General features: G+C 43.2%; 1 protein-coding gene across 1 annotated transcript in view; it reads right to left on the bottom strand.

The window, feature by feature from the left end:
• Window positions 1-2,371: 2,371 nt before the first annotated feature.
• Window positions 2,372-23,168, bottom strand: part of LOC137910723 (ankyrin repeat and BTB/POZ domain-containing protein 3-A) — a 92,701-nt gene continuing 71,904 nt past the window's right edge. The window contains exons 3-17 of the mRNA XM_068755120.1: window positions 19,745-19,952; window positions 17,113-17,265; window positions 16,560-16,725; window positions 14,853-14,942; window positions 12,951-13,052; window positions 12,041-12,134; window positions 9,448-9,583; window positions 7,683-7,915; window positions 5,997-6,175; window positions 5,637-5,742; window positions 4,523-4,625; window positions 4,357-4,438; window positions 3,069-3,137; window positions 2,854-2,967; window positions 2,372-2,602 (exon numbers count right to left, since the gene is read on the bottom strand). Coding sequence (XP_068611221.1) covers window positions 2,372-2,602; window positions 2,854-2,967; window positions 3,069-3,137; window positions 4,357-4,438; window positions 4,523-4,625; window positions 5,637-5,742; window positions 5,997-6,175; window positions 7,683-7,915; window positions 9,448-9,583; window positions 12,041-12,134; window positions 12,951-13,052; window positions 14,853-14,942; window positions 16,560-16,725; window positions 17,113-17,265; window positions 19,745-19,952 — 2,066 coding nt within the window. The remainder of the gene's footprint in view (window positions 2,603-2,853; window positions 2,968-3,068; window positions 3,138-4,356; window positions 4,439-4,522; window positions 4,626-5,636; window positions 5,743-5,996; window positions 6,176-7,682; window positions 7,916-9,447; window positions 9,584-12,040; window positions 12,135-12,950; window positions 13,053-14,852; window positions 14,943-16,559; window positions 16,726-17,112; window positions 17,266-19,744; window positions 19,953-23,168) is intronic.

Genomic DNA, 23,168 nt, shown 5'->3' with positions numbered 1-23,168 from the left:
ACTCTTAAACGAATGCTTTTTGAGTAGGGGGGGTGAGGCTACAGTAACTGGCACAAAAAGTGCTTGACATCATTGTGAGCCTTTTCATCTCAATGGAGACAAAAGGGTTTGCATCGTTTAGTTACTGTACATTTCACCTTTGAAGTAGCAAATTTCAATTCAAATGTGGCCACAGATAACGAGTCAATATAAAGGACAATAGGTCGTTAAAAGTTATTTCAACCAGTCCAAAAAATATTCAGCTTCATCAAACCTGCTGGGTTAAAATGAAAAATACATTTAAATCCAAATACAATCATGGGATGTCACAAAAATATCAAGACAAATAGTATATTCAGGCTTTTTCAATCGATCCTTTGCTCTGTTACGCATTTATTAATTCACATTTACAGCTCTGTATCCTGTCGCATCTTATTCGTTGTACTACTCAAAGTAACAGCCTTATGGAAATATTGCTTAATTTCAATTCTTACAAGCATCTTTTTTTTAATATATATAATCTTTTTTCACTTTTGTAAAACAAAATAGCTGTGAAGTGTAAAATAAAATATATAGTGCTATGTATGTAGGTAAGAAAATAAAGTCCAAGGATAATATCTATATTGAATTTTCTGTAACTATTTACAGAACTTAAGACTAATTTATATTCGAATATGCTTCTCGGTTTTTCTTTTGGTCCAAAACAAATAGTTAAATATTTTTGGAGTGTGCTACAATGTTAAACATCACCTTTTTCTCTGTTATCTGATGGTAGAGTCAGATTTATATGGTAACAACATCACAAAGTATGAGGACACTTTATAGACATTTGCATTGTAAGCCATTATAAGCAGAGGGTAGGGACTTTTTTTTGGTTTGTTGCTGGAAAACATTGCACATTTTGGTAATATTAAACTTTTGCTGCATTGTTTACATTCATAAAATATATTATAGGTCCTACGATTTCATTATAAGATCTCTTGTGTCTAACTGAGAGGTTTAATAATCAACTTTTTAGTGCCATCATGTGGAAAAACATGGCCGATACTAACTGGGAATGCTGACAGTGTTATCTAATGAACAGCTGGTCAAAGTCGGGGAAAAATAAATAAATTGAATTTCCTCCAATTTTGAGTTAATTAGAGACACAACATTTGGTCACGGATTTTCTTCTGGCATCAAATTTACATAATGCAGCAACACATCTGACGCTGAAGGGGAACCACGTCTCAAACCACCCGTGAAAATCACAAGATGAGTGTCCTCTTATACAAGAAACACTCGGACGGACACCCGCGAAGACGCTTTGTCACACTCTGAAGCCCCGTTTCTTGGTAATCCATCTTGTTTGAGCATAACTGACGAAACCACTCAAAAAAAGGCCCATTTTGCACGGAAAGCACACCTAAGGCGTGATGGAGAGATTCAAACCAACAGATTAAACATGCAATTTGGCATAAACGGACACATACAGCAGGAACGACCTTCAGTAAGACGGGTGTCGGAGGATACTGTACAAAAAGAAAACAACCAGCACAATGACTTTACGGGTGTATTTACACTTTCAACACCTTCTGGGAGAAAGTCCCTGTGAATCGGTCTCCATCTCCAAACCCCACTCAGCCTGCTTTGCAGTGGATAAAAAGTCAAAAAGCACCCCCTTTTTCTCTTCCCCTTGGGTCCATGGAGTAGGTGCTGCATAAAAAGCATCATGAGGGCCGCTCAGTTGAGTCGGTCCCACGCAGGAAAGAGTCGACAGTGTTGGTGGAGTTGATTTCCCAGTTGGGGTATCCGCGTTTCAAGCATACGTCAGCCTAGATTTCACTGAGTGGGCCGTCTTTAGTTAAAACCAGCGCTGCAGTTTAGGCCACAGTGGAAGTTCCTGTGATCAATTGGGCCTCTGCGCACACCGCCAGGCACGACACAGTGAAATGTAGCCAATGTAGAAATGGCAGAATGGAATGGACACAAGTTCAAACAGAGTCCGCTTGTGTCCTGGTGTTGCTACGAGTCACTGTTATTGGATTGGACAGCGGGACAATATTTTGGGATGTGTCAGACTTGATGTTGTGGCGCCTCCAGAGTCTCGCATGAGGGTTATTGAGGAACCTGCTTTTACTGGGTTCAAGAAGTCCACTCTGCCCGCTTTAAGGTGCACAGACTGTATTTCATGCATTTTATTTTTTGTTGTTGTTGAATGGATGTGAAGCGATCAGGAAGATCTTTTAGGACGAGGGGGGGGGGTTAGAAAGGTCTCTCTCTCTCTCAGAGGGTGCTGCATTAGGCAGATTTAAAGGGAAGCCCCTCACCTGTGGGGACGGGACACGCGATGGGGGCGTGTAAAGTGGCGTTACATGGAAGCTGGATCGGTGGGCTTCGGAGAGGAGAGGCCTCACACCACAGAGCCCTTGGAGGTGGAGAGGTGGATGGAGCGGACGCGTATGGCCAGGGTTCTCTCCAGGTCATGGAGGATGTCGGCGTGGATGCCGGGGCTGGACATGGGACTCTCGGGGGCGGGGGCTTCATACAGCAGCTGCTTGAAGGTGTCAAGTTCAACGAGCAGCACCATGTTCTTCAGGAAATAGCCCTCAATGAAAGCGGTGAGTTCTGAGGCACCAAGGAACTACATAAAAAAAAAAAAAACAAGGAGGCAGGAAAACAGAAGAACGTCACTGTTTGGTTTTTTTCTTGCAGATATTTGTAACAGGTTTCATATTTGAAGCTGCAATTGTGATTCGATCACCCAGGATGGACGATAATAGATTGGAGGTTATTAGGAACGTCAAAGGAAATCCATAACAATCAAAAAAATAATATCTATTTTCAATTTATGTTAATGTCGATTGGTTTAATGCTCTGCTGTCGGCGTCTCACCTTGGCATGCTTGTAGAGGTCCACACAGGTCTCTGTGGTGATGTTCTTGGAGCAAATGATCTCACAGTGTCTCTGAAGGGCCTCGAGTTGGAAGAATTTGGCTGCAGAGAGGAGCTGCAGGGAACAGTACAGCCGTGCAGAATGAGGCACAGGACTCTGGATTAGAAATGCTAATGCTCGAGCTGTCGCTCAGCTTTGGCTTCATCTCCGCTTACCTCCATAACTTCTGTGTTGCGTATGTGCAAAGACTCAGGGCCTCCGCAGTACAGATACTGCATGACCAGCTGAAATAGAGCAGTGCAGGGGTCATTATCTAAAGAGACAATTTACTTGATTATTCTATGTAAAAATATATATATATATTATCATGTAAAATATATATTCAGTGGCACATTAAATTATGCAATGCGTCATTGTAAGCTTCTACTGAAATAACATTTCTTAATATTATTGTTTTCTATATCTATTAATGCACTATGAGCATACAGTTAAGCTCGTATTTCTGACTTTGTTGAGTTCCCTCTGGGATTATTAAAGTATTCTTAATCTGAGTGATTCTGATATGTTTATTTGTCCAGGAAGACTGAGTCGTCTTTTGTCCTTTGACACAAGGGAGGGCACTGCTTCTGCTCGGGTCTTGTATGATCTAATAACATTTTTAAAATACATTCTACATACAAGGGCATTACAAATTATACTAGGAGGGTACTCATAAATTTCACGGCCCGACATTCTAATTCAATTAAACCGTAATCCAAAAACACCTTCACACTGGCTCCGCTCAATGGTTCACAAGTTTCAGTGATTTACAAAGTTTCATGGAAGCCTGTCAGGCAGTTCATGAATAATTCATAAAAATGCTTTAAAAGGAAGTTGAAAAACTAAGAAATTCATCACATAATCCTTACTCACTACAAAATGTAATAGTTTCTTTCAAAGCGCATGGCCCAGCGTTCCTCCAGCTTCATCTTAAACCCTCAGATGGTCCAACAATAAGTTAAAATGGCCCTAACTGCTGATCTTCAAAATGCAGAGAAACTTTCTGAAACTTCTCCTGGATCCACTTTAATGGGTTTACTCCGTCACATACCGAAAACTCCCATTCACATTTGCTGACTTTGTCAGCCTGCCATCTCCCGAGGGGCTGGGAGTGCACAGCGATTTGACAGTGTTTTTTTTTTTTTAAAAGATTCTTTTTTCCTTTTCTTTAAGTATTCGACTGCTGCAACCGAGAAAATGGCACTGAGAGTGCTGAGCGTGCACCAAAACAGTAGGGCTGCAAGGCAGAAACAGTTTCAAGATGCAAACCTGCATGGATCTGAGGACAACTGCAGAACCGATTCATTGTTGACACTATTTTGTCCTTTCTAAAATTTGAGACACTACTCTGAAACAATATTTGGGAACACACTAACTTGGTCCTGGGTGTACCACAACCTTCTTTGGGAAACCAGACTATAATAAGGATTTATTATTGGGGGGGGGACGACGACCCCATCTTACATGGAAAATATTATACTTGACGTGGCTAATCTCAATGCAGGTGTTCTCTGCTGCTGGTCGGTTCTGGAGCAGTGACTTGAACCTGAAGGAAACAGGAGGATGAATGTTTGCATTACAAATGAAGGGCAAATAGTTTTCCATGTCAATAAATGGCGACATTCTATACCTGGCCGATGCTGTGAACAGCAACACTTTATGTGCATAAAACGGCTTCCCCTCCACCAGGAAAGTGACATCCGACATGTCCTTGTTGTTCAGGAAGTGGGGGTCTGAAAACCAAAAAAAGGATCAAACGATGCTTCATTACTGATCTTGCCTGCAGATGAACAATAAAACAGCTTCTATCACAATGGAATCGGTGCTATTTTATTCCAATAGGCAGACAATTTAATTTGATGTCTCTAAAATGTAAACATTGCGATTAATTAATTAGTTGTCAAAATGTTTGAAGGCTTTTAAGACATTAATTGTCTTTACACAGCATGAATGAGGTAGCGTTTGTTGTTTTCTCTGCACCGAACACTGGGGGGCGCTGCAGCACAGTCAGAGGGTAAAGGGAAATGTTTGTTAAAGTGGAACGTGGAAATTTTACTCCACAGTTTCACTTCCAAATTTAGATTTATATTTTGATTAATATATAATTAAGCATGTGAATGTATAAAACGTTATTAAGTTTCGAGTCAGATTTGTGGACCAGGAATAGAATGATTAACAAAGAACTCCCTTTGCAGGATTCTACGGATCATTAAAACTCTTCAAGAAAAATATTTTTCTTCAGAATGGACTCTCAAACATAAAAAAAGCTTAATTAGCTACATAATATTCTTGAAGCAATAATCCATTTGTTCAGTACATGTTTGACTTTCTGAGTAATGACAGAAACTCTTATTAGCCAATGAAAGCATTCGTAGTTGCCAGAAAAAGGAAATGCAAAGTGCCGCCTTTGCAGCTCCATTAACTGAAGATCTTACAAAAGAAGACGCTACTGCTGCCACTGTACTTTCGGCGTGTCCCGTCAGGGGTCGCCACAGCAATCCAACCTTCTCCACTTCACCCTGCCCTTTAGCACCGTCCTCCCCGACACCAGCCCACGCTCATGTCCTCCCTCACTACGTCCACGCATCGTCTCCTGGGACGCACTTCTTGCCCTGTTCCCTCGCAGAAGCTCATTTGACAAAATCCAAGAATTGCCCAGCTTGAGCTCTTGTCACCCGGTGTCGACTTAATGGAAGGGAAGGAACCGCTGAGGAGCGCTCACTATTTATAACCGGCTCTCTTACCTAAGCGTGAGCTCTGTTTCTTCTTCATCTCTGTCAGCTTAGGGATGGGGAAGGGGCCGTAGCAGTGGGTGAAAATGACAGACAGCTGCTGGCTTATAACCTCATTCTGCGAAACACACACCAACCAACGCAAGTGAGGACAGAAACTTAATGCAGATGAGAATTATCAGCCTGACTGTCTTCCTCGAGCCATATACGACGGGATTTTATGCAAATTCATTTTTGCTGGGGTCTTAACGTCGCCTTTGCACACAAGCACAGGGACAGTTTGTACTCTGGAAAAGACAGCATTACTTTGTCTGATGTTTGTCTGACGAGCACTTTTGTTTACAAGCGCGTGAAAAGAAAGCCCTTGGCAACCTTGCTGGCTCGGAGGATCTGGAACATGAGCGGCAGGCCGTGCGTGATGAGCTCCTCCGTGTACTCGTCCTCCTGGATGCAGCAGAAGTCTTTGAGCAGGCCTTGGATCAGCGGCCGGCGGTGCTGGACGAAGCAGGTGCGCAGGGACTCGAGCCAAGTGTGCAGCGTCCAGGGAACGCCTGGTGGACAACACACAAACAGTGAACACACACACATCTGATCCAGTCTGAAGGACGACAGAACCGACCATGTTCCCATCACTGAGTGACGTTAGGTGAAGGGCGAGCGTTAGATTAGTGGAACTTTGCATGCACAATTAAAGACTGTCCCATTTAAAAAACATTTTTCTGCGACTGCGGTGCATATGTGAAATGAACTTCGACTCATGAAATGAATGTGGAGATTTGTGGATCAATAGCTCTGCTGGAACAATTACTCAATTAATGGAGGAGAAAATCAATTCAGAGAAGCAATTGATCACTGAAGTTATTTATTTCAGCAAAAATACCAAAGAAGCGCTGAATATCAGCCTCCCACGTTATCATGAATTTGTTTATTTCTTGGCCTTTCAGCACATTTTTTAAATGCAATTCAACAACATATAATTTGCCTGACTGTTTAGCATAAAAGGGAGTTATTTTCAACAGAGTGGCCTCGTCGAAACTTCCATTTAGCGCCGCAGTCGTTTCAAAGCTTTCGATCGTTTCACATGATCTTCCTCTCAGAGAGATTGATTCGTTTTTGCTCCTTCCAAAGTTTGAATGAACTGTCATCGAAAAAGAAGCTCAAGGCTTTGCAAGAACACAACAGGACGTCCTTTTTATGCAGGTGTATGTTTCATGTGACAATTGCCTGTTGTATTTGCGTGAATAAGAACATGTCACAAGAAGAAAAGAGCATCCAAAGGTACATAAGGTACATGTCTAACAGATGTGCAGCAAGAGCTCTTAAAACCCGCATTTGTGCTCACGTATCTGATGGAATCAGCTTTTATGAGCCGTGTGCACCGTCCCAGTCGCAGGCAGAAGACGTCCATTTGTTTGTTGCATTAAAAAAAACGACACAATCAATTTCCATGAAACTTGGTAAACGGAAGGAATGTGGGTCAGGAGATTTGATGCAGATTCAGAAAGTAATATATTTCCTTATTTTTTGCTAAATAAACCCTGCAGAACCAATTGAATTCCTGTGCACGTTTGTGTCGAGGTGGCATCTTAACAGACGCAAACGATTGTTTGACCTTGGAAGGGTGTGCTCTCTCCACTGAGTGCCATTCTAGTTTGATAACAGGAATTTTGAGAGGGTAACCTTCTCCTAAAAAAAAAATCCCCCTCAACACTGCACACTTTGCACCAAGACCTTTACCTGCATTACGGGGACTGGATCAAGCTGGGCATGAAAGCGGAGGATTCAATCTGTGTGGAAACACGTTTTCATCGCCCTCACACCTTTCAGCGGCGCTTTTAACACCTCCGACGAATAACGTCCCTCTTTGTGTGTTTTACGATCGGATGAATGAAGCCCCTCTTGTGTGTTTTACGATCGGATGCGTATAGCGGTGATTGAGCGTGCGTACAGGACAGGCACAGGACAGGCACAGCATGAGCACATCACCAGGACAGCTGGAGGCACCGGAGAGCGAGGCGAGCGAGGCGAGCCAGTGAAGCATGTATTAGTAAATCTGACCTAAGCTGCGGATGTCTATGGTGATGTCCACATGGCCGTGCTCTGCACTATGGTACATGGCCTCTCTCAGGGCTCTCAGTTTGGCCTTTCCTGTTCGCAGGGTCCCGCCTCCGTTGGCCTGCGACGCCAGCCTCTTCTCTCCATGATCAGAACCCTCGGCCAGGATCTCCTCCAGGGAGAGCACATCGCCCTTCTCCTTCTCCGACTGGGCCAGGAGCTTCCGGAACACATTCCTGGAGGAAAAGGAGATAAAGCCCTGGCAGAGATAAGCTAACAGTGACAGATTGTTTCACAGGTCGGGGGAAGAGGTGGGAAGAGAAAACCACAAAACCTTGAAGCTGACCTGCGGTGAAACAGAAGGAATGGAAGACGGACCGCAACACGGCGAAGAATTAGGCGTAAACACATTGTGTCTATTTAGCCCGTCCAGTTCTCTGTCTCTGTTGACTCTTGTGTTTAATTAAGCATGACGTGCACAAAGTGTGAACTGATTATCTGAATGAAGCATAAGCTGCCGAAAAAATAACGTCTTTCAGTCTGTGCACGTTGCAGTGAACAGTTTCTGCAGCAGAATGATGCAGCACCGACAGATGCCCTCCCTGAAAGCGAAGGACTTCGACACGTGACGTGCGATCGCACACGGAGGACGCATTGCTGCGCCGTCTGCTGCGGTGGGGAGGAGGGGCTTGTTCAGACCCGCATTACCTCACATCCTGTTTGATGGCTGATGACTCTTTCCAACCTTTTGGAAAGTTGAGAAACACACTGTTGTCTAAAAATAGTGGCTGCAGGAAGAGGAGCAGGGGAAGGCTGGGGGGGCCCCGGGGCCTGCATCATGTCAAAGTGACACGGGGGGGGGGGGATATACCCAATGGCAAAGTGCACCTAGTGGTTGTTACCCACGAGGCTCAAAAAAAAAATATTGGTGTTTAGCTTAAAAGCTAACACGACTAACCCTAACCCCAACCCCAGGTTTGTTCTTCATCCAGACTTATGCAAACATAGCTAGCTGTCCTGAGCAAGCAGCGTCATAGCGCATAACTTGTTGTGCTATTGTTAAGACTTGCAGACAAGTGTATTTTGTAATAAAAAAAAAAAATCCATTCCTCCTTTATTCATCTATAGTGTCATTTAAATCCAAGCAAAGACTTTGCATATTTCTGCAACGGTTTTAAGTGGAGTTGTAATTGCATTTGCATAAATTGCATATCTTCTACAGTTCTTTCATTCAGTTTAACGTTTCATTACTATGATTTTATGATCGACGCTTGAAGCGAGGTAACGGTGCCTACGTAGTCGCTGATCTTTTCATCCGTTGCACAGTTCATTGTTAGTCGTCGCCTGAGACGAGATGACATCTCACAACTAGCGTCAGTGTCTGCTCATAAAACGTGCCGCAGCAGAATTGTCATACCATTACTGAGTGTCATAATAATGCTGCATCGTGTTGCTGGCTTTCCACTCACACCTCCAGACAGCTCTCATTGGGGGGGGGGGGGGGGGGGGGGCTCTGTCTGAGTCAGCTGCAGGGATATGATGTCAACCTGAATGCCAGAAGTGCTGCTGAATGGACTGCAGAGCTTATCGTCACCTGCATGTCTGACGGCAAAGCGGAGCGATCGGCCTCTCACCACCGCAGGACTTTGGCGAGAAGCAGATGGATCAGGGCAGAGAGTGTAAATGGGATCGATACTGTGGTAATGGATATATCTCTGGCCGGCTGACAAACTGCGCACGGGTCCCGTCGTGTGATTGCCTGTATTACCTGTGGCCGTGTGCTGCCGCCAGACTGTATGAGTTCATGTCTCCCAGCGGGGCAGACGAGATGCCGTTTCGACACATGGTCCCGATCATGGGGTCGGCTCCTCTTTCCAGAAGCAAACTCACCAGCTCAAAGTTGCCTAAACAGGATGACACCACACTTTTGTGTTGATTGGCGATGCAGTACACTTTAATCATCATAATTTAAGGAAGAATCCATTAAAACATTTTTTCATTCAGCCGTTATCTCTTCCCACTGCGTTGATGGAACATCAATGGGATTTCTTGTTCTACTAAATGTTTCTGGAGCTTCTCCGTGAAACAGTTTTCTCCTGAAGTTGGAGAAAACAGAAAACAAAAGGTACAATGCCTGCATGTAGTTGATGCGGCAAAGTCCAGTTTCCAGATGCTCCCAAGAGATTCCAAAATCATTTTTTCCATAAACATTATGGAGGCAATAGTACATTCAAAACACGATAAAGAATGGCAATAAAAAAAAGAGCAAATAACAACAATGCAATATATTACAAATAAAAACCACCATCATGGTGTCTATGGATACAGACGACTAGAAATGTAGGCAGGCACAGAGCTATGAAGAGGTTTATGAAAGACTATGGGACTATGCTTTTAACCCCTGAGAGGGTGCACCAAGGAGAAGAGCCTTACAGTAGCATAGATGGACGAGAACCAATGAATAGCTGCAAATCGGGCTAGTATGGAAACTAAAATCAGCTGCACCGGGAGGGATGCTGCACGCCAAACGCCAACCACCACCATCATGTCCACCTAAAATGAGTGTTGCAACAGGATTATTTTGTTCTGCTTGCAGCAGGAGGGAGATGAATGTCCTCCGCATGTGGCAGCAGATCTATGAATGTCTATCTCATAAGTGCATCTGTGATTCTTTCTTGCTTTGATTTTCCTTCCATGTTTCAACACCAACATGAAGATCTGAAAATCAGTGTGTGAGACATCACACACACCAACAGTGCCTTCACACACATGAAATATGGCGCAGAGTCTCATTTTCCTTGAACGGCATAGATGTTCATTTAAATGCAAAACGCCCACACTTCCCTCAGTGCTTCTAATAAAGTGTACAACAACTAAACATAAATCATTGAGATTCTTTTTTAGCATTCTCTCAGTTCCAGTTGGGCGCCTCGAAAAGAACCTGAGTGACTGCAGCAATAAGATCCGCTCTGTTGAGCCCAATATGGATCACAGCTAATCCCTGCTGCACTGAAGAACAGAAACGAATGCAGGCACCAGCAAGAAGGTGATTTCGAAACTTCCATACTGATCTCATCATCTGACACAGCCAAGACAAAAGTCATTTAAAATCAGCCTGAATATAATTCGATTTTTTTTTATTTAAATACCTGCATTGCTTATTTCAGCTTCTACTTCCTGGTAAAGTTAAGTGAGAGTCAAGCAAATCAGGTTGAGTCGGTGCGAAAGCGTAATTTCACTCTGCGCTTGGAAAGCCTCTCACGGTGCTATTCATTAACAGACTAATCCCTGCAGTGGCTGTTATGTCATCAACGTTATTTATTATTCAGTCAGTGGGATGTTAATAGCATTCATTATTATCCGTGCCTGTGTTTTCATCATTCAGTGCAATCGCATCAACCTTTCCAAAAGTCCCAAACAGAGTTTCACTCCCGCATGTCAGTTTGTTATGTTGGAAATAACAACATATATATAAAAACATATGATATTAGGTTTATTTAATTTATTTGAGAACATGGGAAAATTAGATTTGAGTTTAGTCAGTTGAAAAACCTTGTATCAAAAATCCAATTCGCCTTGCAAGGGTGGGCGTGGCCACGGGAGGGTTGGAGACACACCTGCAGGTCATTTCCCACTTAGACATGTTTGCTATTTAGACCCTGACCTGCAGGTTACGACAACTCGTCTCCTTTGCTTGTATGTCTGTAGCTCCAGCGTGTGTTTTTGGCCTTCGCCGCCGCGACAGGAAGATTTTTGTCTGTTGTGTTTGTTTTCACTGGCTGCTTGGCGAACTCTTAGGGAGTTTAATGTACTTTCAAGCTCCTGAAAATTCAACGCAGCGCATGCCACCAAGGTATTATTAAAGCCCCCTTTAATTAAATCAAATCATGATCCCAATTCCAAAAATTCACAGAGCCTTCACTGAGCTCTAATCCAGAATTGGCTGACTTCTTTTCCGGCCACGTGGTCCGCCCTTCCACCAAGGTGAAACTGCTGTTTGAATAAATAACACAAGTATATTTTGTGTAATTGATTCTGTCAAACAAGACTTGGAAAGCAAATGTGGTTCTCAAACGACGAATCTGTCTTTCAATCCTTCACGGTTTCTGCTTTGACAGATAACTGCGTTCAATTTGAAGATCATGTTGATCAAAAATAAATGTGCTTTTTTTTTAACATATGGTTGCTCAACAATAGAACAGCACAATAATGAAAGGCATTATTTCAAAAAAATCTGTGTATTCTTGACTCTCAGATAGTAATTGAATGGGATGAGTTCACAGAGTGAGAATGCCTTCTGGAGAGCTCAGAATAAAGAAAGGCCATGACTCATTCTGCCTTTGTTGTATGCGGACGATTACCTGCTGCGGCGGCCAGTTGAAGAGGGGTTTCCGTGTAGTTCTCCGCCCCATCCTGCAGGGCGCCCTCCACGTTCGCTCTGTTATCCAGCAGCAACTGTGGTGAGGAGGGTTGAGAGGGGAGGCGCAGAGAGGACGGGGACACAAACCAGGAGAGGGAGTAGGGAGGAAAGAAAGCAGACGAAGGAGATAAACTGCGTTACACTTGGGCTTGGCGTGGAGGACGAGCCTCAAGTGTCGGAAGCCTAAGCCTCGTTGGGAGACTCTGAGCTCTGGACACTTAACACACTCCCAGCTACACTCCCTCATTAGTTCATGTCCAAGTGGGCTTATTGTTGATGTTGACTCGCCTGAGATGAAAAAGAAAGAATCCAAATTATTTTTTAATCCCTCCCAATAATAAAAAAAAAAAGTCCCTGATAAATAATTGAAGAAATCCCGAAGGCGACGCTGTTAGTCAGTTCCTACATAAACTAGAGCAAAACTGTGTATTATATGTTAAAAATGAAGAGAAACTAAGCAGAACACTCGGATTTGTCATCCCCGAGGTGGCGCGTCAGGCTGGCTGAGCTCTGCGCTGTTTCGTTTGCCCTCGGGAAGTGTCTCCCTGCTGCCGCAGCATCCTCAGATGGAGCTGTGATGAAAGCCGTGGGGCCGTGCGACTCGTCGGCACATCTTCAGGTCATACATTAACAAAGATACGAAGTGAATCCGGAGAGATTGTCTTGACCAAGTTCTCCCCACATAGCTGACATTAAAAAAAAAATCTGCACAGATGGGCTCAAGAAGGAGGAATATATAAATGACATGTTATATGCACCATAATAATCATCATTATTTCATCTTCATTTTGGTGCACAGGTCAGGGGACAAGGGCCACAGGTTATTGGTTACAGGTGATAAACGTCACTACCTGCACGACAGGGACGTGTCCGTGTAACACGGCGAAAGTGAGAGGCGTCCCCTGGCGCGTTTCAGGATAAACTGAGGGGTGCTTGTTTACTGTGCTGGGCACCTGGGAAGTCATAGGTGAAGTTCAGGGAGAGAGATATATAGCCGTTAACATTCACAGCTCAGGGTGGGGGGGGGGGTATGGGGGGTGGGGGGGTTGTGAGCGAGAAGCAGTAAGGAGGCGCAGTGTAAGCAGGAGGAGAAGTGTGAGCGAAAGGAGTTCAAGGAAAAGGGCGATTCTCTCAAGCTACTTGACACCAAGTCCTCACTGTGAATCCGGTCAGGGCGCGGCTCTCTGATCAAACGCTGCACTATCTGCCTCACCCCCCCCCCCCCCCCATCTTCAAATGGTATTTCATTTCAAAGGGCGATGGAACCAGAATGGAAACGCGACATGGAACGGGGGACTGGGCCAGACAGCTGGTGCTGACTCAAGAACAAAGCAAGCGCCAGAGTGCGAGCTAAACGCTTCTGCTCTGTCATTCCTGGCTCAATTATGGGAAATATTAGTCAACACCTCTGACGCTGAATGGAATATTGCATCTCAGCTGAGCGCCGGTGCTCGACGACCACAGGACTGTCAGAGCTCCATCATTAATTGCTTTTGATGCGGAGAAGTTTTAGATTTTAGATTTCTAACAAAACAATTCAGATTAGAATTCTGTAGAAAAAGTGAAAACTGTTAGAAATCCATGCCTGAGAGAGCAGCGGTGATATAAAACCTGAACAATGAAGATTTGGATAATTAGAACAAGGAATATAACTAAGGCACCGTTTTGCTTGGTGCATTTAATGCCTTTAATGGAATTTGAAGTACCGGTAATTACCTTTTTACTTTAAGAATACCTAAATCTATTCTACAGATTCAAGTTTTACCTGCTGTTCAGTTTGAGCATTTTTATAGATAAGCAGAGGCAAAACTACATCAAATTGATACTGGTACACTCTTTTGACACATCTGCATTTAAGTCAACAAGTAAATAACATTTTTAACAATTGAGATGCATTGTATTACTTAATAATGTTTTTTTTTTTTACTCTCAAATAGAACAACTTCTTGAGATTAAAAAGCCATTTAGCCGACAGACAAGCGTTTCACAAACTACTGCAAAACTTCGCAGAGACTTCATTAGTAATGCATGAGAAAATATGCTTCTTGTAATTTGGGTTAAGTCGCCCTTTAAATATTTATCATCCAGATTGGGCTGATGAATTATGCAGGCAGCTCTTTGCTTTTGAGTCAACACACCTGCGCTGTGAAGCGAGGCGCGATTCCAACGGGAGAATCGCAAAGGCGAAGCGTGATGGACGAGGGTCCATCACAGTCTGGACTATTTAGCTATAAGGTTAAAGCAGCTGCACAGATAAACAAGACACACACACACACTACACACACGAGATGTGTAACACCTGTTCCTATAAGCACCAATAAATACACAAGAGCAATGCAGTTCATGCCTAACAGACAATCTGTAGCGACTTACACCAAGTGCACACGCTTAAACGACAGTATTGCATTATGGATGTGGCATAAAGCAAACAGCTGCTTTGTGTCCACAGCATATGATGCGAGGAAGTAACGACCGGTGCCGAGAAAACTACCAGCAGATTATTATTCTATATCCGACTAGCCTCTTACAAATGAGTCTGGCTCATTGCTTATCAGTGCACTTCATGTAACAGGCTGGCAGGGGAGAGGAGAGCATGCAGGCAGCAGGTATAAAAGTCAATGCACACAGAGGAGGAGGGGGTGGGGGGGACAACACAGTGCAGGTTCATTGTCGTCACTGCTACAACAGATATCAAACAGTTTGGACAAAGACAAAAAAATATGCAGAATGGTCGGGGTTTTGTTAACACCGACCTCGCTGTTGATGTCGGCTCCGGCGTCAAGAAGCATCTGGACCATGGCCTCGTCGCCGCGCACACAAGCGTACATGAGTGGGGTCATTCCCTGTGGGGGGGGGGGGGGGGGGGGTGGACAGGGAGGACGTTCAACAGGGTTTACTTCAGCAGAGAGGAGAGGTGACTGATTTCACTCTATCACAATGGTCTTAATTGAAAACGGTGGAAAAACAAACCTTTTCCCCTAATTTTCACAAAGCAAATTCACACTTATGAGGGAAAGAATCGACACCAATTGTATTTTCTCCCAAAATAATGAGAATTTTCTCAATTAAAATACATGCCAATCTCCCCATTTAGAGGAAGCTGTTCTTCCAATTTCGGTGTGTTTGTGGGCTTATATGAGCACGTGTGCTATGAGAGAAGATGTTTTTGTATGTTAGGGCTCAGGGCATTTGAATAAGACCTTGATGGCTCTCCATTTTACAAAATGATTTTGTCCCAAACTTGCTGTTGCACCGGATCATGGTAAAATAAGAGAAAAATGTGACGTGGAGAATGACACCTCTTAAATGTTTGTGAATTTGAACCCTTAGGAACTGATTCCTGATTGCTCCCACATCACACTGATGATGATGAACTCGTATTGTATCCATGTGGAGATGATCACATCGCTGTAATAATTATGGCTGCCATCCTATCTCCTTGACATTAAGTTCTAGAACTAGTTTACATCAGCAACTATATCTAGATAGGAAACACGATTACTGCGTGTAAATCACTAGATCTGTCATCCCGTTTGACATTTGCCTTGATCACTTTCTGAGCCTCGCCTAATAGCTGCACGCGATTGAGCATGTAGTCTCATTATTTCGTGGGATTAACAAACTCCATGAAATTGTATGCAAAGGGAAAAATTCTTTGCTCATTTCTCTGAACTCTAATGTGAAAAATGTGGATTTCATGGCGATCAGCAAAGCTCTCAAGAGACCCACAGGAAGCTCGCCGGCAGCGATGCTTGGCGCTGGCAGCCTATGAGGATTACGTCATGCTTTTTTTTTATTTTTATAACCTCTGAAGTTGCTTTAGTGCCGTCCAGCTTCATGTATTTCAAGCGGACAATCAGAACCGCCTTAAATAACTGTGCCTTTTGACAGGTGGACCTTGACACTTAAACGCATAACATTTCATATTTCAATATGCCACCACTTCTACAGAGCTCTCTCTCTCTCACAAGCCTGAAACGCCCACACGCATTATCCACCGTGGCGTGGGGGTTAGGCTGCACTTAAGTGTAACTGCAAAGTGACAAGCAAAGGAATAAATTACAGAAGAGATGCATTCCAAGTTCTTATTTATCAGACTAAAAGGGAAAAGCAGACTCCAGTCGTATTTCTGATCTGGGCCTTTTCACAACGAGCTCATCACCACAGCGCTTCATGTCGGAGGCCGACGTCCCGATGTGGTGATTCAATCTGAAATATTTCCCGGACACTGATCTACTTAATCAGCTGAGAGCACTTTGGACCCTGATGATCATTTCCCTGAGTTCAAATAAAGGGCTTCAGCTTTTACTTTATTGCTCCTGAAACGACACCTGGTCTCCAGTGCCATTTGTAGAGAGCGAAAAGAAAAAAAGGGTTGGCACCAGAAGGGAAAAATGTTGTCTGTTGTTCATGGCGTGTGTGATGATGATATATGCCTTATGGGTGTGTTAAATGCTCACCTGTTCACTCATGCTGTTGATGCCATCCGGCCCCAGCAGGTTCACAGCTTGCTTGACCAGGTCCGTCCGTCCACAGTTGAGCATTCTGAAGCCCAGATCTTGCAGGAACTTGGCCTCCGTGGAGGCAGCGTCCAGCTTTCTGGTAGCGCAGAAGCAATCCTCCGCTCTGCAGATGGAAACAGAAAAATCCATTACTGGGATCAATTGGGGGTGGGGGGGGGCATTTCTCAGAAGTGTCCTGTGGAGATCTATGAATATACATCTCCAGTTCATAAAAGGGGAAATGAGTCGTGAATTTTCTGTCCATTAAGAGGAACAAACAATCATTCAGTACGAAACGTCACGGAAATATGGCAGTAAAAATCAGTCAGCAAAATGCTTTCATCATGCTACCTTGGTGATCTGGGTGTCGGTAGATAATCAGCAGCTGGACCATTTGCTTGGCCTACTAAATGATAATAATAATGATCCTTCCAGGACATGTTCCTCCAGGAGCAGCTGCCCAGCTGCCCAGCTGCCCTTGGTGAAGCTAACCCAGTGATCGTATCCTTACTTTATTTGTCTTGGCTCACAATCCACACCGGGGAGCAGCAGCCTGGCGGCCTGCCTCACATCGTCGCTGTCCACAGAGAAGCTTCGGCGATGCTCAGTGTGGGCGACTGCCACTCGGAGCCACTCCATCAGTGGAGGCAGTACCAGAAATGGCCTGCAGGGGGGACAACAGTTTTGGGAGTTCGAAGAAAGATAAAAATGTCTACAATTTGAAATTCAGATTCTGACAACTTGCAGTCAGACCCATTGATTTAAATAAACAAGAACACTGCAATTAGTAGCGACATGTTAGTGACAAGTGCACAGACCTACAACATCACATGATGATATTGATTATCTGCCACATTTTGATCAGTCCCCTCAGTGTCGCCTCTCCTTTCCATAGAGTTCGTTTCCTCAATTGGTGACCAGTTTCACAGGCTTATTGCAAGATGCTCCATCTCCTCTTTAAGTCTGTTCAGCTTGTTTTAATTTAGAGCATGTCCCTTGTGGTATTATTCTGAATAAAATGAAAACGGTGTACTACATGTGTATCTAAACACTCAAATAGTTACATTTACAACTGCAGATTGCACATGCGCAGAGAGTTACAGGTCATGTCAAGATATACATTTTTTAACCCATATTCCTGTTTTGTTTGGCTTCTCAATATGACGAAGCATCATAAAAGAGTTGGGTTTCCTCAACTTGACAAACTTCAGGCTTATTTTCTGCCTGAGTTCACACACTAGCAGTGCGTATTTGTACAATCCCACTCATTCATAATAATGACTCTGCCTGGTGAATATAAATTGCCCCTTTCTCCAGACATTTACAAATGGCATGACCTTGGGATGTGGCTCATATGAGCATTTTGAAGGACATTATTTGCAGCCACAATTGACTTCTCATTATGCAGACATTTACTTTGATTTTCATTGTGGAGTCCTGCCTGTGTCCTTTTTATGGAGTTTTACTCAGGATATGTCAAGAACAAATGTCCTTATTTGACAAAATAAGGCAGCGTAAACCATGACTCTGCAGATTCTAGCTTGGATGACGACAAGGGCTTTTAGACCCAGGAAGCAGTCTCAGATGTGCATTAGAAAACCTTTAAATAACTACATTAAGGAGGATAATTTCATATATTAGCCAATGAAATCATATTATGAATCAGTAAAGGTCCAAGTCTCTCTGCCTCTCTCTTGACCCTCCGGCAATGATAATTCCCTGACAAAGATTTCAAACAGAACCACAGACACAACGTCTGCTAGTTTGCTATAAGAACATGTTTACTAAGGCAGCACCTTTTAGATATAGACACACTGTGTTTGACTCATCAACAGTTTTTCATCTTTACACCTACATTCTGCTGGGAATTTAACTCTGGCAATAATTTTAAAATAAACTTGAGCTGACTGATAAAAGCAACAAAGCTCCTCCTTTTCCTCAGTCTCAGCTCTCACTGAAAGACATTTCTCGGTTTTGAAAAAGTGAGGAATGAAAACACTGAGGGTATAAAGCTATCCATCGCCAACGGCAGCAACGACACCCTGAGCCGAAAAGTGGAAAAAAAAGTATCCTGGGTCAAAGTGTAATAAACCAATTTGACATCTCTGAAGCTAATTTTATATCAGGTATATATTTAAGGCTCTGGCGTAAAAATTATTCCAGCAATTTACTTTCCTTCAATAAAGTCTTTGCCTTGCAGAAGAAGCCTTCCCTGAAGCTTCCCAAAGGCACTGAAATATTATTCTTGCCTTGTTTTTTTCTCCATTGCTTTCTTGATCTGGCCTCTTTCTGCTTGCCTTCAACCTTTTCAGTAGAATGTTACATAGCGACTTTGCTCTACGGGGAACTGAAAGCCTGCTGACGTGTCGCTCCGCCTGACATTCCTGATGCTCCCGTAGGTCGTCGGAATGGAGCTTCAGCTGCTCAGAGTGGAGGAAAAACGTTGGAATATCTGCCCATCGCTCTATCCGAGTGAAGTTCCCCATCAATCTTCTCAAGGCCTAGGGCAGTGTCAGTGCTGACTAGCCCTCATAGCAACATACATGATCACATAGGGACAAAAACAGGAATGTCTGCACTAATATCGATATTTTTATTGATCAAAAGCTTGATGAGAGAAGGAATATGCTGTAGTGGTGCTGTAGAAGTCAATTCCCAAATTCTTGACTACTTTTTGAGACAGAAATTACAATTCTTAAGCCTTTCGTGCCCACTTCATGCAGATTTTTAAGCGTTAAATTGTATGCAGACTGCATAAGAATCACGTGCCAGGACTGATTCATGTCGAATCCGTTATGGTGGTCACATTTACTGGTGAATCAGATCAACAGTTTGAGCAAGGGCAAAAAAAGTGCACTTCATTGTCAATAATAGCAGGCATGCTATAAATGCAAGCGTGCCGTCATCACTCACTCTGAAGTTGTGTTTCATAGAAAATGTCTATTTCTGTCTCACACTTGCACCTCGTCTGTTTTTGTGCTAAATGTGGACATTTCAGACCCTCCATCCAATGGTTGAAATGGATTGCACAACATCCTAGTTCAAAAGGATGCAGCTTTCAAAGCAAATCCCCCCCCACTGGTCTCAGCTCTACTCAAGGTTTCTGCCTGCTATAAGGCAGTTTGTTTTTGTCTTGAACTCACCTCTCAGTCTGCAAGGTGACTTTGGAGGGCTCAACGTTGGGGTTCTCCCATTCCATCTGTGGGCAGTGCATGAAGTAGCACAGGGTGTAGAGGGCCTCCGGCTCCCAGTGCACTGTGAGGTTTGTCTTCTGGTGGACCGGCGTTCCGTTGCTGGGGTTCTTGATGTGCAGAGGCTGAAGGTGGTGCATGGCCCGGGACACCAAATCACCTGGAGGATGATTTGTATGCATGAAAATGTGCATATAGATTCAACCAACATATACAATATCCAATATGCACACTTAGAGTACACATTCATTTTCTTCAGCATGCCTTTGGCAGCAATTCACCGATGAATTGAAGTACATGCTCATATGCATGACCCACACGAGTCCTTCTTGTCCACGTACAAACAAAACATCCCTAACAAAAGAATTTCCTACAGAATCTGAAAACTGTATTTGAGGCAACATGTGGTAAATGACCGGCGGCGTCCATACGCAAAAGTCTTTCATAAATTAAAGTCAGAAGACATTTTTTACAATATAGTTTTCTACACCAGAGGAGGTATGATTGGAAATTTGAATATGAGTCCAGTGCTGGTACTTGGAGTCCTAATTCTCAGATTTGGGTGTTTAACAACTTCACAGCAGCTAATCGATGAGGTAATTAGTGATGCATTTAAGAAAAACAATGCTCCTCTAAGAGGGAAAATACTCCAGCGTGAGCCTGTAGGGTCGATTTCTCATAAAAATGGATGTCGCTATCGATCTGGTTATTTACAGCGGTTACTGAAAGACCTGCAGGACGGCAGTGAGAACAGCTACATTGTAGGGTTTAGAGACGGCTGAACTGGACAGCTCACGTTGGACACTTCAGCCAGAAAGTGAGAGACAAGGTTGAGATCATTTGTGCATGTGTGCAGGAGAATTGCTAACAACGTCGAGATGAGGTTGCTGACGATACAGTCGCCATGGCGAGGACGATTATGAATGTGAGGGAGGGCATGCAGGTGATTGGTGTGAGGAAGGAGGATACAGGAGAGCGAGCGGGTGTTGGAGGAAGATGATCCTCTGTGGCAATGGAAAAATGTCAAAAGGAGAAGACTTGAAGGCTGAACTTGTGAGCTCATACATGCCTGACTGTGTATCTGAATAAAACATGGTCTGTGAAAAATCTGACGCTCTGAGCTGTGGTGCAACTGTGAACGCACCACAGCTCCACACACTCACGTAATGTTTCTCTCTTGTTTGATCTCATTTGATTGTTTAATCCCCAAAATGAGCCTTTTGCTCAGGGAACGAACGGGCCTGTGTTGAAAGCTCATTCCTTCTCCACCGAAGGTTCTTCACTTTAGTCCAAAGGCTCCTGACGGCTCGCAGGCTGTCCCATAGTGCTGCTCACAGTAGCAGCTTTCGCGCCAGCATCACAGACTGTTATAATAATGAAATACATCGGGACAAGAATGAAACCACAATGCCACAAAAACCACAAAATAAGTCTTTTTTTTTTTGTATTTCACAATGAGAAAAGGAGGTATGGCGTTTTTGTTGCCTCCTCTGTTATTGTTATTATTATTATTATTTTTATCTATTGTTTGATTTCTGAATCCCTCTATATTCGTAAGGTATTTAAATACCCAAATGCCGTCCATCTTTGATCACATTACAGCAGCTCAGTAATTTAACGTTTTCATCGTACATTTCCAGTACAGCCCCCCACATTAACAGCCCCTCACATTAACGCTCCTCTGTCTGATCTCTTCTAATACCGTGAGCAAGTTGACATAGTTCACATCCATCTGAACTCTTCCATTAACGCTGGCAGAGCTTAATGGGCCATGCGACAAGGAAATCATCTACATTTATATGACTAATTCAGCAATCTTTCCAAGACTTTCAGCAGCCATAAGTTAAAGTACACGATGCGCTCCTCATTCGGTCGGCAGCACATATCTTTATGTCAGAGTGTATGAGGGCATGATGGAAAGGGTAAGACACTTTTAATCTATCTATTCTAACTATAGACTTTCCTGGGTGAACGTAAACCCAGTTGAGAGCATTATTTTCACAGATTTGTCAGTAGAACGCAAGCCATGATTTAGCCACTTTTGTCCTATTTTCTACAAATGCTTTTGTTTGTTGTGAAGGATTATGGCGGACGAGAGAAGGTCATCCTGAATGCAAGTTCTGTTCTCGTCTTTTTTTGTTGTTGTTGTTCTGTTCTTGCTATTATTTCATCTTACAACAGGCTCAATTAACATGACTTGGGAAGTAGAGATTTAACTGATGCATCCGGACACAAGCCTTTGAATTTGTTCATTAACTTTGTATTTGGATTAAAAAAAAAATTGTATGTTAATAAAAATCCCATCCAAAGAGAAGCTCAAACAAGTATTTTCATTATATTGTCTATTTACCCACAAGAGCAAAAATATCAGAATATAGAAATGCAAGTTAACCAATGAAAGTCCTGCATACAAATCATATAAAGAAGCAATATTTTTTGAGTTGATATGGTAAATATGTAGCAATAGTTCCAAAGCAAATTTTATTTGTATATGTCGTATAAACCTCAGAAATGTAGATGAATACTTAATTTCTTCTAATCATTCTACTGACTGCTATTCAGATGATCAGGCTAAAAGAGGAAAAGACGAGAGTCACAAGAGTACGTCAAAAAATAAAAGTTCATTTTTCAGTTGTAAACATTCCATAAATATTACAGTCATCACATTCAATTCTCCACCGATGTGCACTTCCTTCACTAGTGTTCAATGCTTGCATCAAAAACCTCTTTTGAGTAAATGATGACACATATTTGCATATGAGATTACACACTTGTATTCTTCAGGCTGTCAAATCGCGTATTAAGGTACACGTGTCCCCGGATTATCCTAGTGAGACGATTTATGTTCCCAAATGGCCGACTGGAGATAGAAGATTCTTCCATTTTCCTCTGACATACTGTCATAGCAGTCTCCATCCCTGGGGCACAACGGAGGGCATTTAATCATCACTTTGTAATTTGGCCGACTCAGAGCTCAGCCTTCAGAGCACATTAGCAATTCCATGGCAACTATTAATCAAAGTCAATTACAGAAAATGCCATTGGCAGAGAACTAGGAGATACTTTTACCAGCTCTGCTTGAGTGGAAATGAAGCATTAAAATCTGTGTGGAAATGTGCCTAAAATAATACAATTAAGCAAATTAAAGAAACCAATTGTGAGATGCACCTTCGTTGTGGGGAGATATGGACAGACTATATGGATGGATGAACAGACAACCTTCAGCCTTTTGGAGGGAGCGTTAAAAAGTATATCTATTGGGTGAATTGCTCGTCTTTAATAACTACTAGTAGTACTTACTGCTGACAGACAGGCTCCGAAGAGGGAAGGCACGGAGGCTTCGTCACAAGGGGGGCCACTTATCTACCCCCCCTTT

The sequence above is a fragment of the Brachionichthys hirsutus genome, chromosome 22, assembly GCF_040956055.1.
Source record: "Brachionichthys hirsutus isolate HB-005 chromosome 22, CSIRO-AGI_Bhir_v1, whole genome shotgun sequence".
In the NCBI taxonomy this organism is placed as follows: Eukaryota; Metazoa; Chordata; class Actinopteri; order Lophiiformes; family Brachionichthyidae; genus Brachionichthys; species Brachionichthys hirsutus.
The sequence above is the reverse complement of the archived record's forward strand: the minus strand, read 5'-3'. Positions and strand labels throughout refer to the sequence as shown.